The 15,518-nt window shown below is 55.6% G+C and overlaps 1 protein-coding gene across 2 annotated transcripts in view; it reads right to left on the bottom strand.

Moving 5' to 3' along the window:
- The window catches only part of NOL4L (nucleolar protein 4 like), a 63,120-nt gene that overhangs the window by 44,325 nt on the left and 3,277 nt on the right, over positions 1–15,518 (bottom strand). Inside the window, exons 1-3 of one of the 2 annotated variants that reach the window (XM_064673818.1) lie at positions 3,963–4,116; positions 2,185–2,330; positions 645–800 (exon numbers count right to left, since the gene is read on the bottom strand). In XM_064673818.1, the coding sequence (XP_064529888.1) occupies positions 645–716 (72 nt within the window). In that variant the 5' untranslated portion in view covers positions 717–800; positions 2,185–2,330; positions 3,963–4,116. Of the gene's footprint in view, positions 1–644; positions 801–2,184; positions 2,331–3,962; positions 4,117–15,518 lie in introns of those variants that run through there. The other variant, XM_064673817.1, reaches the window with a different exon arrangement.

Raw genomic sequence — 15,518 nt, 5'->3', positions numbered from 1 at the left:
TCCTGACCTAACTAGAGTGGTTTCAGGATGGATAGAGCTGGTTCTCAGCATCCACAGAGCACCTGATGAGACTTAGCTCTGTGCCTGCCTCCATTTTGTTACTGAGGAAACCCAGGATGGGCTGGTGGGAGCATCTGCCAGGGAGGCTGAGGAGGAGGAGAGGGGCTGCAGTCATGCCCTAGTCCCCTTTTCTGGCTGCTCCTGCCCTCCAAGGCCCACATGAGACATTTCCCTCTGGCCAAGGGAGACAGGGAGGCAGATGGCCTGGAGCATGCAGAGGACTGAGCAAACATCCCCTCGCTCATCACTAATACTGAGGATTTCTCTTTCTTTTCCCCTCAGACGTGTAGTGTCTTTGTATGGGTCTCTCCTCTCCCAGCAGCCGTGCCGCTGTGCTGCCGCTGCAGCCCCGTTTGCAGCCCCGTTTCCCGTCCCCAAGCACAGCTGCTCTGCCTTTAAACCCCTCCTTCCTCACGCCTCCCCGCACAGGCACACGGGGCTCTCCTTCGCCTCTGCCTTCCGCCAGTGCCTCTGCTTCTACCTGCCCTCTCGTCCCCATCCCCGCAGGACTCTCACTCCCACGGCCCCTCAGCCCCTTCGCTCCAGTGCCCCCTCACTGCCCGGGGCACAGGGGGGACTCTCACCGCTCGGTAGGTTTTCTTCTGCCCGGCATGTTTGGGTGCTTTGCCCGGCTCCGACGAGCTTTCCACATGCATCGAGTAGATGATGTCAAAGAAATCTTCCACCACAGCCACGCGTTTCAGAGAGATGCCCTCGGGCTCCGACAGTCCATCTGCCCCCTACAACAGTGCAGGCAAGTTGAGTTAGTGTCAGCGATGGGTGACAGGGGTGACGAGATCGGCCCGGGGCTAACGCGGTTGGAGGGGGCAGAGTGGCAGTGCTCCCGCCTCGGGCTGCCTTGGGCACGGGGGATGTGGGGGATAAATTAAACAGCGCTCCAGGGAGCATCCTGCTGTAGCCAGGGCAGTGGCGGCTGCTGCTGTTCTGCTGCTAAAGCTGGCAGTGAAATTGGGCCAGGAATAAAAACAAGAGAAGGGTCCAGAGTGGAGCCACAACCGATCAAGAAATTCAATTTCCATAATGTGGGATGGTTTTGCTAGGCGGGGAACAGGCAAGGGGAAGCTCTTTGGACCTGCACATGGTGCTAAACCATCCTGGGAAGCCCTGCGACGTGGGGTACTCTCACTGGCTGCAGTCCCTGCAGACGTGGATCAGCCAGCAGGACAAGGTTTCACTGTGATGCCAGGATACAGCCCCTAAAGGAAGGAGCCAACATCCCCTCCTTCCCTGCACTGACCTTTCCAAGGCTCCCTCCCTCTCACAGACGCAGAGCAGCTGAGCGCTGGCAGCAGCAGCACAGCTCTTTGTGTGTTCGGATGTGCTGGAGAGCAGGAGGCAGTAATTCTGCCACACGGCAGTGGTGACAGACTGATGGGAGTGGGAAGTGTGGGGAGCAGTGCTCCTCCGAGCTGACTGGCACCAACGGTGTCAGCTCACACTGGCAGCGAGTGCCGTGGGAAGGGGAGGCAGCCTTTGGGACCCAGCAGCTGCTATCGGTGTTCGGCACAAAGCACCGGAGCGGGAAGGGCTAGTGGGAGGTGGTCAGTGGCTACTGTAATGGCAGGGGGGACCAAAAAAGGGCCAGGCTTTGGGAGGTCGCTTAGCTTGCTCAAGGAAAAATGCCATTTTTGCAAAGACAAAAAAAATATTTCAGACATATATATATGTATATACACACATATACATACACACACTATGTCCCTTTGAGGCCTGCTTTCCAAAAGGAATGCATGGATGCTGTCCAGTGGGTACACACCAGGCTGCTGAGCAGCAACCTGCACATCTAAACAACCTGCAAACTATCTTTGTCACGTGCATTCACACATCCCTGAGGGCAGGCAGGGGCTGGCAGGGCCTGTAGGCAGGGGCTGGCAGGGGTCTGCAAGCAAAGGGAACGCCCAGTCTTCTAACCTGTATTTTGTGTTGTCCTTGGTTGGGGTCCATGTATCTTACACAGTCTATAGATTGAATAAATGCTGTTCTTTAAGCCACCAGTCAAGGGCCTCTCAAAAATCAATCACTTAGTGGGCCCACCTTATGCTAAAGCCACCCAGCATCTCAGGGTTTAAGGTACAGTGCTGCCTATTAGAGTTGGCTCCTCACCCCAATTTCAGAACAGAGACTCCCTGTCCTGGGCAGGGGCTACAGCAGGACAGTCGGTGAGCTCAACTGGGACACGGGCACGACGATTTTCCAACACAAACCACCTCTGCCCTCCCGGAGGAGCCCTGAGCCGGGTCTGAAGGTGGCTGTAACAAAGAGAATATTGAGAGCGAACACAAGGGGCAGGGTGGCAGGGCTGCATGGTGGGGGTCGGGAAACTTCGCCCCAGGGAGTGTCTTTGAGGAATATAGATCTAATTTCTTCTGTCACCGTTTGGAGAGTTTCAGTTTAATCGAGGGCATGGGTATTCCCCCGCCAAGGAGAAGCGGGCATTAGGAGGCTTCCTACTGACCAATAATCCTCAGAGCAGGGTTGAAATGAGGATAATTACAGAAACAGGACAAAGGAAAATGCAGCAAGAGAAAAGCACAGTCAGATGTAACGAGCAGAGCCCTCAAAATTAAGGTTGTAACCAACCCTGTATGCAAATCACTATTTCCAGCCAGCTAATGCCCTCCTCCCTGCACGGCCAGCCAGCAGGTCCGTGTTTCCTCCCCCATTTCAGAAGGAATGAAGGTAACCTCAGGGTCTGGGCATCGCTACAGCCTCCCTGCACACCCAGCAGCGCCTTCCTCTCCACGCCGGCTGGATGCCGGATGCCGGAGCTGCCTCCTCAGCATCCCACTCCCTGCAGCGATCCTCCCCTGACTCCTCGTGTCTCTCCATCCCCTCCTCAGCCTTGTGACTGCTCTCCCCGTGATGATTATTTAGCTCTGGGAAGCAGGTGAGATGCAAGCGGTATCAAAGGCACTGGGTATAAGAAGCTGTATCAAGTCAGTACCTCCAGGATTAGAGAGGCACCTGAAATATATATCTGGCAATATACCCAAATGTTGACCGAGGATTTAAGAGAACACGTGTGCTATTGAGTACCTCTCCGAGGGGCCCACGCCCCTCGGGTTCCTCCTTCCACACCCAGTATTGCTCACCAGTATTCAAGGCATGAGTCAGAGCCCATAATAACTCAGAACGGCTTAAAACCCTTCAGGTTTAAATAGCAATAAAAAAATCATTTGGGAAGCAGAATGGGAAGAAGGGATGCTTTTATCCTGTTCTGGCATGGGGGCTTTATTAGAAGTCATCTGTCCCCAAAAGGCGTAAAAGATTTCAGGAGCAAAGCTAAGCCCTGACATAAGCGCTCAGAAGTGGGTAGCATTTCAGGTGCTGAGGAGTCCCTTTGCCACCTTCCAGCCATCCTCCTTTCTCCTACATTTGCCCTGCACTCGTTTGTCTCCCCCTTCCCGGTCTCTCCTCCTTTTCTGTCCCTGCGTACCCTGTCCCACAGCTCTCACCCCCCCCTTCCTCACCTCCTCCCCACCTTCCCAGCGCTGTGAGCGCTCTCACCTCCTCTCCTCCATCGGGTCTTTTCCCTCCCCAGTGTCCTTTGTCTTCCCCATCTCCTCTAGTCCCACGTTTCTCTGCCTGCCTCCTCCTCACATCTCGGAGCGCCCGTACCCCCCCCGGGACCCCCCTCCTGCCCTTCGCAGCCCCCTCGGGGCCTCGCTGCCCCGGCACCTCCTGCCCTCTGCCCCATCCCTCCCACCCCGGGGCTCAGCGCCCGGGGGCGGCTGTGCGGGCCGGGGTCGCCGGGAGCCGTGCCCGGCACCGGGCGGCGACAGCCATTTCAGGCAGCGCTGTCCCGGGTGCGGCACGGGCCGGGCAGCGCTTCCCACGGGCTGCGGACCGGCCATGGCGCTGCCAGCGCCGAGCCCCGGCACCTTTGTTCTCGGCGGCCCTGCCCGGGACGGGGGCGGTGCGGCGGGAGGGGACGGGGAGCGCCCGGGCCGCCCGGAGCGGCAGCGCGGGGTGACATCTGCCGCGGCGGCGAGGAGGGAGGGAGGGAGGGAAGGAGAGAGGGAGAAGGAGGGAGGGCCGGGCCGAGCCCCCCCGCCCGGGCCGGGCTGGGGCCCGCCGGCAGGTAGCGGGTAACCACGGCAACCGGCGGTAATCCGCTCCCCCGGGCCCGCCGCCGCCGCCCCGCGCCCGGTGCCCCCGCGCCCGCTGCGCCTCGCCCGGCGCGGACCGGCCCGGGGCAGGCACGGCCTGGGGCAGGACCCCGCTAGGGCCGGTCCCGGACCTCACCGAGCCCGGGGCGGGCGGGACCCGGGCAGGGGCGGCGGCGGAGTGCGGGGCGGGCTCCTGCCACCCCCTGGCACCGCCATCCCGCCGGAGCGCTGTGCTCCGCTCAGCTCCCACCGCAGCCTTGCCGCGGCTGCCACAGCCCTGCCATGCTCCCACACAACCCTGCCATGGCTCCCACACAACCCTGCCATGGCTCCCACAGCCCTGCCATGCTCCCACACGGACTTGCCATGGCTCCCACAACCCTGCCATGGCTCCCACAGCCCTGCCATGGCTCCCACACGGACCTGCCATGGCTCCCACAGCCCTGCCATGGCTCCCACACAACCCTGCCATGGCTCCCACACGGACCTGCCATGGCTCCCACACAACCCTGCCATGGCTCCCACATGGACCTGCCATGCTCCCACAACCCTGCCATGGCTCCCACACAGCCCTGCCATGGCTCCCACATGGACCTGCCATGCTCCCACAGCCCTGCCATGGCTGCCACAGCTCTGCTGTGCTCCCACACAGACCTGCCATGGCTCCTACATGGACCTGCCATGGCTCCTACACGGACCTGCCATGGCTCCCATAGCTTTGCCATGGCTCCCACACGGAGCTGCCATGGCTCTCACAGTCCTGCCATGCTCCCACATGGACCTGTCATGGCTCCCACACAGACCTGCCATGGCTCCCATAGCTTTGCCATGGCTCCCACATGGACCTGCCCTGCCTTTGAGCCCGGCAGCAGCACCTGCACCACCTCCATGATCAGCCTCCTCCATGTACCCTGCTCCCTCCGCTCTCAGCAACCCGCTGTGTCTCCACCAGCCCCCGTGGCCATTCCTCAGCAGCCTGGCCTGGGTGTGAAAACTGCCACAATTTGATGTTTTTGCAGCTAAATTGCAGCACTGAGGAGCAAACTGTGTTTTCCATGGAGCAGCAGGTCTATGGCTGGCAGCTGCCACCCGATCCCCTCCACACTGCCCGCAGTGACCTTCACCCCAAGCCCCGGAGAGCTGCCACCACCCCGAGCGAAACCAGACTCCCAACCCGGGCAGCTCTAGAGAGGCCAAGGGATGACAGGGCTCCCCAACCCTGCAAGCCCTTCCCCATCTTGGACTTGGATTTGGGAGAATCTGGGAGGATTCAATCTGAGCTTCAAGCCAGAGAGCCAGCTCTCCAAGGCCTACATGCTTCCAGCTCCTCTTCAGATTGACTGGGGTAGACACTGCTGGAGGACCTGGTACCTGCCTGTTCTGGGATCAGCAGCCTGGAGGGTCCTGGCTCTGCCCTTGCACCAGCTGGCAGGACAATCTCTGCCTCCTCCAGTGGGGCTGGCAGCTCTCCTGGGGCCTGGGAAGCTGCCCCTGCTTCATGGCTCCACAGGGAAGCATCCCTTTTCCAGGGGGGGTACGCTGGAGGGCCATCAGTCAGGGGCTGCTGGAGCAGGAGTGGGTTGGGAGGGAGTGCCGACTGTTTCCCCATCTGCTGTGCTCAACAGCAGATAAAACACTGCCCTGGCCCTCGCGCGAGGGGCTGATACCAGCCGAATTCAGCTTCCTGTGAGTCAAAAGCCGCTTCCTGCCAGCAGAGCCCTGCCTGATAATGGCTGCACTCTGCTCTCTGCCTGGGAGCAGACCCTCTGCCCTCGCCTCTCCTTGCACTTCCCACATGAAAGCGTTCCCCTCTGTATCTCCCAACCACAGCACCTCCCCGCCCCAGTACAGAGTCTCTTGCACGTTAAACTCTAATTTCCTGCTGCTGTCTGGAAGGGCCACTGTCACCCTCGTCCCTGGGACAGTGGAGCAGGAGGTTTGGGGCCAGCCGTATCGAGCTGTCCCTCAAGGTCACCTCCACTGCACACAGAGACAGGCCGTGTCGTTTGCTCTGCCTGCGCTCCTGCTGCCCACTGGCCGAGGGACACAGCCAGTGTCCCCAGCCAGGTCAGGATCAGGGTTCCCCTGTCCCATGCTAGAGTCACCCCACTGCATGAGCACAGGTTCCACAGCTCACACTGGCAGTGCCATCCCTGTGGTGTTCAGCCATCTCTTGCCCTTTCTGCCAGCCCTGGGTGGTTCCTTCTGCTGCAGGCACAAAGGTGCATCCCTGTGCTGAGATGAACAAAAGTGGGGTTTGGGTTTTACCAAGAGTGCTCTGCTGCTCTTTGGTCTTTCAGGTGCCTTTCTAATTTCCTACCAGTTGTGTTTTGGTCTCAGGAAATTTTCGGTCTTCTAGCAAAAATGCTCAGCTGGACCAGGGAGTGGACAGAGGTCAAAACTGTGACATACAGGATAGGACGAAATCCTGCCATGCTGCCAGAGACATCCCATCAGGTGCTTGAGAGATCATAGAATCATGGAATCATTTGGGTTGGAAGGGATCTTAAAGACCACCTCATTCCAACCCCCTGCTGTGGGCAGGGACACCTTCCACTAGCCCAGGTTGCTCCAAACCTCATCCAACCTGGCCTTGAACACTTCCAGGGATGGGACAGCCACAGCTTCTCTGGGCAACCTGTGCCAGTGTCTCACCACCCTCACCATGAAGAATTTCCTCCAAACACCATGACTCCTCAAGTCCATCTCCCTGGGCAGCCCCTGGCCTCCTGCTGCAGACACCACCAGCACACAGCCCACCTCTGCAACTTCCCCTCCTGCACAGGCTTCAGTACCAAAACAGACGTTTTATTTCAATATGGACTCTTACAACTTTTGATCAAGAAACTGTTCTTGGTACTTTGCATCTCTGGGAAGTCAGCCCTTGATTGGCTTCTATATTTAGACTTCTCCAGGGCTTTAGGAAGTTCACTCCTCATGGTATTTAGGTGTAGGATGAAAGCAGCTTTTGCGGGGGATATGTTAAACCACAGCAGGCTCCCTCTGCTAATGCTGCGAGGAGAAAGAGGAGCTACATTCCTCGAACTTCCCTTTTCCTCTTGCCCCTCATGCCATGGGCACAGTGAGCGCCTTAGGAATAGGCACTGGGGAGATGCTGGGCTAAGAACAATATCAGTTGTATTGCTCATAATAAAGGAACCCACAAGATGATGATGGGTCTTGATCTCACAGATTTTGCTCTTTTTTTCTCCTGGAAATACTTTGCTGGGAAATTTTTCTGATCATTTCTGGTTGAAAAATGGGAGAAAAGCAGCTGCTAAAATGCTGATGGTGTTTCCCTGCACTGAGCATTTCTGTGTCATGTTGCACCATGCAAACACGAAGCCCCATCCTGCACTTAGAGCTCCAGCTCTACCCACTGCAGTGAAAACAGCCCCAGCCCTGCTGAGCGGCTGAGAGTCACTCCAGCCCAGGAGAGTTCATTTCTCCTGAGGAAACCGAGGCATAAAGAAGAAGTCATTTTCCCCACGCTCCATGCTGACTCGGGCCGGGACTGGGGGCATTCACATTGTTTCTCTACCCAGAACTGTACACAATACTTTTTTTTTTTTCTCAAAGTAAATACTTCCTCGTGAGGGGAGCCGGGTGCTTTATTTTTAGCCGGCAAACACAGCTGAGGTGTGTGTCTTTCACGGGGCACAGGCGCCTCTTCAGAGAGAGCCACTCTTTCAGCAGCCGCAGCTGAGCCATGGGGACGGGTCCAGGCCTTTGCTCTGACCTCGGCTTATTCCTCTCCCAGCTCCCAGGCCTGGGAATGAAAACACAGCGGCCTGGGAGGGGCGAGCCTGGAAATGGCAGCCCTGCCTCCAGCCGGTGGAGAGGGCCCAGGTGCAGGATGCCAAGGGGAGGTGGGTGGGCGTGGGGTCTGCTGGGCGGCTGGGGAATGGGGCTGCCATCCATCCTGGGGCTGCCTGGAGAAGCCCAGCAGGCAGAGAGCCTTGCTCTGATGGCTGCTCAGAGGCTCCTCGGATGCCTGCTCTGCCTGGGAGGCAGAGGACATTTTGCACGGCGCAGGAGAGCAGAGCTGCCTCCCTGCCAGCACCGGGCTGTGCCGGCGGGGAAGCCACAGGAGCAGCTGGATCCGGCAGGCAGAGGTGAACACGGTGCTCCCCAATAAATGTGACCCCATACCCCCCAGCCAGGAGCAACGGGGAACCAGCTCTTTCAGGGGTAACAAAATGCTGGGTGCTGTGGGGCAGCCCAAGCTGCTGTTTGAGCACTGCTTCACTTGGGTTTGGTGAGAAAGGCTGCCATGAGCAGAGCACCCGACTGACCTGCCTGGGCAATCACTCCCTGGGGCCATGGGTTTCCCATTCCCCATCAGCTGGTGAGTGTCACATTCTGCTCCACAGCATGTGGGGCCTGAGCAGGAGAAGGGCCACGCTGTGGGCACTAACAGGGAAGAGATCATGGGCATTATTATTTGGGGATTATTATAAAGTTGCAGTATTTCTTACTATTTTGAAATAGGCAGGGTTTGCCCAATGGCTGCCCCATCCATGGAAGTGTTTAAGGCCAGGTTGGAGCAACCTTGTCTACTGGAAGGTGTCCCTGCCCATGGCAGGGGTGTTGGAACAAGATGATCTTTAAGGACCCTTCCAACCCAAACCCTCCTAGGATTCTATGATTCTAAAATGTGAGTTTGGGTTTTGTTTGCCTTTTTTTTTTTTATAAATCTGCAAAGACAGGTAGCAATTTCTTAATGTCATTTGGATCTTGGTTTAGGTGATTTGACGGGACCTGCTACTGGAGTGGAAAAAAAGGGGGAAAACGGTGAACCGAATTTACAATCAGAAGAGCATTTATATTCCATAGCATCCAGGAAAAAATGTAAAACTAGAAGTCTAAAGAATATTGATAATACGTAGCTGTAGCACAAACTCCAAACATGCCTAGAGCTGTCTCTTCCTTGAAGTAACTTATCACTGTGAGCGATCTCCCCAGCGCTGAGCACTAATCTAATAAAGATCACCACCAAAGCAAAATCCTTTGAGTCGGAGGGGGCCAAGGCACTGTAAAAAGTGATGAGGTGACCTGTCACAGCAAGGTGACCCCTCTGTGCCTGGGAATAGACCTGGCAGTGTCAGGGCAGCCAGGTGACATCATCACACACAGCGAGGACACGGTGATGTCAAAATGAAACTGAGGAGGAGGTACAGAGCGGCGGCGGCAGTTCAGCTCGTCAGTGGTAAGCAAAATTATGTCAAATCAGTTAAAAATGATGCTACAGTGAATCAAGGTCAGGCTGGGTTGAGAGGCTGAGCCCTGGATGTGTGGCATCCTGGTGCCAGCTCCCTGTACTCTGGCAGTTCCCAGTATGTGGGCCACCATTGGAGACTCCCACAGGAACAGCATCATGTGCCTCTAGGGAAATGCTGACAGCTCAGCGGATGTTTGGGGGGGGTTAAGGGGATGCACACCCTCCCCTCCCAAACCAGACTCCTCACCAGGTCAGGGCACGACAGAGATCGAGCTGCAGCTCGCCACAGTGGCTTCAGCCCAGCCCAGCCCTGACACCAGAGCCTGGAAACTCCCTGTGAGCACATACTGGTTTCAAGAAATGGGGACAGTGAAGAACCATGAGGGTCATGTTGGACTCCATCAGCCCCTTTCCCAATGTGGGAACCCAGAAGAACAGTCAGCCACTGCCCTCAGTGAGAGCAGGTACTTGTATTTATTCTGGGCCCACATGTGGCTCTGCAAGGCTGGAGGGTCCTGTAAAGGGAGTTGGGGCAGGGGGCACAGGGAAGAGACGCTGATGGAAATCTGTTTGGTCTCCCCCTGCATTCAGGTAACCCCCCTCTGTATTCTGACTCACATCCATCATAACCACTCTAGGTGGACCCCAACTCTTCCAAAAGCCGAGCCCTGACTTTAGTAAGACCAGGAAGGATTCACCATTAACCTGGGATGAGCAAGTGGAATTTTTTTGAGCTCTTAACTGAGACTACACATGAGGGGAGAAGTCAAGCATGTTCTTAAATGCTCTATCATGGTAGTCCATCCACAGAGATCCCTGTCCCAGGTGTGACCCATCATCCCATCACATCTGGTCTCAGTGCCACATCACTGCAGGCTGGACATGTGGGTCATTCCGAGTGGCCTCACATCTGGGTCCCCCTGGTCCTCTGTGGGTCTGTTTCCAAACTGGGATGCTTCTGGGAGCAGAAGAAAGGGGGGGCAAACCGAGCAGGGCAAGGAAGGCAGACAATTAATACAACCTGCCCTCTGCATGAGAAATAAATTGGCAGCTGACAGGTTATAATCTGTGCAAGCAAGATCTTCACAGGAGAGGTGAAGGCTCCATTGGGGGCCAATTGGATGGTTAATTAGGAGGACAAAGCAGAGGATTCGTGAAAATGTTTATGAAACAGTGCTTGGCAAGGGAGCCCCTGAGAAACGCTCACCAGAGAGGAGCTGCTTCGGGCTGGGAGAGGAAACACGAGGGTGAAACAGCAGAACGAGCCCTGAGAGAGAAAACAGCCATGCAAATGTCCGTGAGGGGACGGGGATTCCCAGGTGCTGTGTGGAGGAGTTCAGGGGAGGACCCGATGACATCTAATTTTTCTAGAAATACACAGGCCGTGTCCTCCCTCTTCCTCCTCCCCCGCCCTTCCCTGTCCCCACCCTGTGACCGAAATGGAGGGGAGCAGGCTCTGGGTGCCGGCAGGCACTGCCGCCGCAGCCAATCGGCGCCCGCGGGCCGGGCAGAGAAGGGCACGAGGAAAGCAATTAAACCGGAGCTTTGATTGGGCTCACAGATGACTGCTTGTGCTAGAAATGCCTGAGCTTCTTTAGTCGTCTCGGCGGTGGCTGGAGCCGGCCTGATCCCCCATCCCCTCCTTGGCGCGTCGCTGCTGCGGCAGCGGGAGCGTGACTGATGCTCTCTGTCCCACACACGGCTCCGAGAGCTCAGAGGTAGGAACCAGTTGCTAAGAGACAGGACTGTACTTTCCAGCCCACATCCAGACCTTTGTCACCAGCTCAAGGGCTTTCTGCTGGATCCAAACGCCCGGTGCAGGTGAGCGGGAGCAGGCAGGCCTCCTCCCAGCCTCCTCCCAGCTGGGGCAGCCACACAACTGGCATTCAATCTGATGATGGGAATGACAAACCCCAGAGCATCCCCAAGGGACCAGCTTCCCTGCACGGGCTGCTTGTCCCAGTGCTGTGAGACTGCAAACTGGCACGCCCTGTGGCCCCTGGGCATTGGTGCAGGTGGTACCCGCAGCACCAACACCCATAAGGTTTTGGATGTCATCACAGTGTGGATGAGGGGATGATTCAGGGTTTGTTTTGAGATCCCTCCTTCAAATGCAAACCAGGAGAGGAGTCCCAAACTTCAGTCTCCTTTTCTCTGGGGGGGTGGCTGGTGAGTCTGGATTTTTAGGCCAGAGACTGCCATAAGAGACACCCACCACCAACCAGAGAGCCCAAACATGAGACACAGAGACTGAGTGACCCCATCGTTCCCAGAGCACTCCCTCCCTCTTGGTGAGGAGTGGATCCATCAGAGCCACCAGTGTTGCCTATGCCCATCTATCAGAAGGCAAACACATCCTCCAGGGCTGCCAAGCCGAAGCAGAGCAAGGACAGAGAGAAGCCACTCACACAGCATTGTCTTCCTGGCGGTCATTCTGTACCAGGAAGACACAACCAGCCTCCACTTCACTTCCAAAGGCTGCTGCCTTAACCTCAGACACGCAGCAAAGACACAGTTACCCAAACCTCTGCTCTGCTCTCTGCTCCCATACACTGCACAGTCAGTCTGCAGCTATTTCTCCTCAAATAAATTGCTACTCTTTGGCACCAGACATTAAAGTGGAAGTCAGCGGCTTTCCAACAAAGACAGTGATTTTGGCCAACAGGTACCTGCCCTTGCTACAATCAGCTAATTAAACCAGACATCAAAACTCAGGGGTGGCTCTGGCCCATCTCAATGTGATTCTTTAGAGGTGGGCACAGCTGATATGAGATCAGGGGAAGATAATTACTAATTTGCACTGAAGAAAGCGATATGAATATGCATCCCTCTGTCACAGCAATGCCAGATCATCTGTGGGGGCCAGGTGAATGGACACCCCACCAATGCTCCTCCACACCTCTGGGCTTTCCCTGCCATTTGCTTGTCCACAGTGTAAGTTCACAGACTGCTCATACCAAGCCTAATATAATGGTAAAACCAAAACTGAAGAAATTATATCAGCAGGAGATTATTGCCAAGAATGGTCCTGAGAAAATTCTCGCTGACAGGAGTCTGGCTGCCTCTCTGGGCTCTGCTGTGGTCTTTAGTCAGTGACCGAATTCCCCTGTCTGCCTGTGGTCAGAACAAGTCCCTCTCAGCCATGGCCCACGAGGAGAGCTGAGAACAGCCAGGTTACTGTCTTTACAGCCAGTCCTTTCTGCTCCTCATTAAATCAGCCCTGAGCTCTTGGACCCTCTTTCTGTGCAAAGGTGGGATATAACCTGGAGTGTTCAAACAACAGCCCCTTGTCAGACCTGGGGTTCTTTCCATTTCAGCCTCATTGACCAAAGCCTGGCAGAGCTGTGCTTTGGTTGTTTGTTTTTGGACCTTCTTCAGAGTGGCACCCTTTAAGAACCACAAATCTGAAAACAATTGTGGGTGAAGGAGATAACTATCAGATTAATGTTATTCGAAAAATGCTGCTCCTTTCAGATCAGCAATGCCATCCCTGTTTCTGGAATCACGTAGGATAAGCAGTGTAGATGGCAAGGAGTTATTTTTTCAAAAACTGTTTGGTCAGACATATATTGGGAACTGGGACCTTTGCTGATGGGGCTCCAGGTCCCATGAGTGCCACTGACCAAAGTCAGTCCCTGAGGCTGAGGCTGGCTGGGATGGTGGGATCTCCTGCTGCAGCTGTGCCATGCATGCCCTACTGTGGTACTAATGACCACAGTGGGGCTGCCTTTAATCAGGCTTGCAGGCTTGGCAGAAATAAAGCAAGAACTGAATTAGATGCTGGTTCCCCCCTTATCCCTAAAAGCAGCTTCAGCAGGCTGTCCCGAGGGGTGGGAGTGGGCAGGAGCTGGAAATGGGCTCTGCTGCCAGATCTTCTGCTCCCGGCTCAGTGAGGAACTTCATTCTGCCAGGCTGCGTAACTGCAGATCGTCAGAGCTCTTTAAATTCACCTTGCCAAGGTACTGGAGGCTTCTGCTGCTGCCTGGTGAGCCTAAGCCAGCTCTTGGGCCCAGGGGACCGGGTGTCACTGCTCTGACTCTTATCATGAGCACCTTCAAAAGTAAAATCTGCACCTGATGTTGTGCAAACTTGGAGCTTAATCTGGAACGGATGCTGATGTGGGGGATTTTCTCTAGATGGGTTGGAGAGGACCATGCACCCAGGCCAGCATTGTACCAGTCTCCTGAGTGCACATTTAAATGTAAACTTGCCATCAGTTCCACTCCTTGGAAAAGCTGGTGCTGCCCCATGTGCTGGGAGTGGGATGTCTCTGCAGGTGAAGGCTCTGTGTGCTCTAAGTAAGGCTGGTGCAATGGGAGTAATAGACAATTTCTCAGATAATACCCTCAGGCCCATCTGCCTTGTCTAAGGCTCTTCTGAATGGTCTTGATTTATTTTTTTTTATCACTTGAAGTCCCCAGAAAGTCTGAGTGGTTATTCACGCCGTGAAAACCTTCTGTTGACTGATGTTCTTAGAGGTTATAGATGTGCAGCTTTTTGGGGCACTGAATATGGGCATTGAAGGGTACTTGTACCAGGAAAAATGTAGCCTCTATTAGCTGTTGGAGCAGCATCTTTCTGACATGTCTGGCTCCTCAGCTCCGGCATTCTGCCACTGTGCTGTGCTGTCCCACAGCCTGGCACCGCAGCTTTCACATCACAACACTCCAGTCTCTGGAGCTAAAACATATTTAGGGATAGGCTGTACTATGAGATTCACCCACTGTCCCATAGGATGGTTTTCCTGCTGTCGATAAAAGCCTCCATCCATTTTGCATTTTGGACTCACTAATTCTATTTCTAGCGCTCCCCCCACTACAGCACAGCACCGTTCCTCGGCTGAGTTTCATCGGGCACAATCATAAAATAATTTTGAACATCTGGCTCTGGGAGTGCCAGTACAGGTGAGCTGTACCTGCACAACAGCAGCAACCCACCCAGCAATGCCCTCGTGCTGTCAGCGAGCCCCCAAGCCTCGTGTCAGCACTGCAGGGGACGGGGAGAGAGCAGGGAAGCAGAATCCGACGTGGGCAGCGCTGCAGAGCCTGCCCGGTCCCCACGGCTCCGTGCAGCCCCCGGAGGGCCGAGCTGACGCCAGGCTTCCCCTGCTCATCTCGCAGCCCCCCAGCCTGCACCACGGCCTGCCAGCATGAATCTGTCCTGCGAGGCTTGGCCGCCGCGCCGGAGTTGTGACAAGCTCCCACCACGCACGGCCAAGTACAGCATCGATCCAGAGAGCAGCTAACGCCCGGGCCGAAGTCTGAGGAGAACCCTCCCCTGCACACCCGCTGCTCCGGCCACAGCCATCTGCTCCGCCGGTTGTCACCGAGCGCTGCCCATTTCCCTGCACCGTGGCTCCATCTCACTCCACGTTTGTCTGGGAAAGACTGTCTAAATGATGCTAAATGCTTAGGACAAGAGGGACATGAGATTATAATGAACTGCATCTTAGCACCTTGTCATGGGCAAATTCTCCCACAGTTCTTAGCAAAGCTGGGGAGAAGGGTGAGGGCTGCACATCCAGTGCCAGGGTTCAGTCCAGCCCACAGATAACGAGGGGCTTCACACCTTAGTGCTCCTCAGCCACGTGAAAGAAGGGCATATCTGGGCACTTTGGGCGGTATCCATTGTCTGTGCTGCAGACACAAAGATACCCTCCTCCTCAATACAGCCTAAATGCATTTTTTTCCAACTCCCTGACCTAAAGGATGCAGCATCCAGCCCGTGCATGAATAGGGCTGTCAGGCAACAATGTCCCACACCACTAATGCGCCTCTGTTTATCTGCATAGGGCTTTTTTAATTGTATGTGTTAAATGTCCAGCATCTTTGGGACGTTCATCTGGGAAAAAGAAATGTGAACAGTCTCTGTGCCAGACATCCGTCCGCACTGCTGTTCCTATTCCCAGTGCATTCTTTGAGAAGACCACCATCTGCTCTGACCACCACCTAAGGCAGATGCCCCCTTCTCAGTGCACAGTCCCCGCTCTCAAGCCACCCAAATCTGATTAGGCCTGTTCTGATGAGAGGCCTGGAGGAGGGCAAGGGAAAGTTACTCAGGAGAGAAAATAATAACCACATGTTAATTAATTTTTCACTACAGATCCG

Source organism: Pseudopipra pipra, chromosome 17 (assembly GCF_036250125.1).
Source record: "Pseudopipra pipra isolate bDixPip1 chromosome 17, bDixPip1.hap1, whole genome shotgun sequence".
Lineage (NCBI taxonomy): Eukaryota > Metazoa > Chordata > Aves > Passeriformes > Pipridae > Pseudopipra > Pseudopipra pipra.
This window is presented reverse-complemented; position numbering and strand designations above follow the sequence as displayed.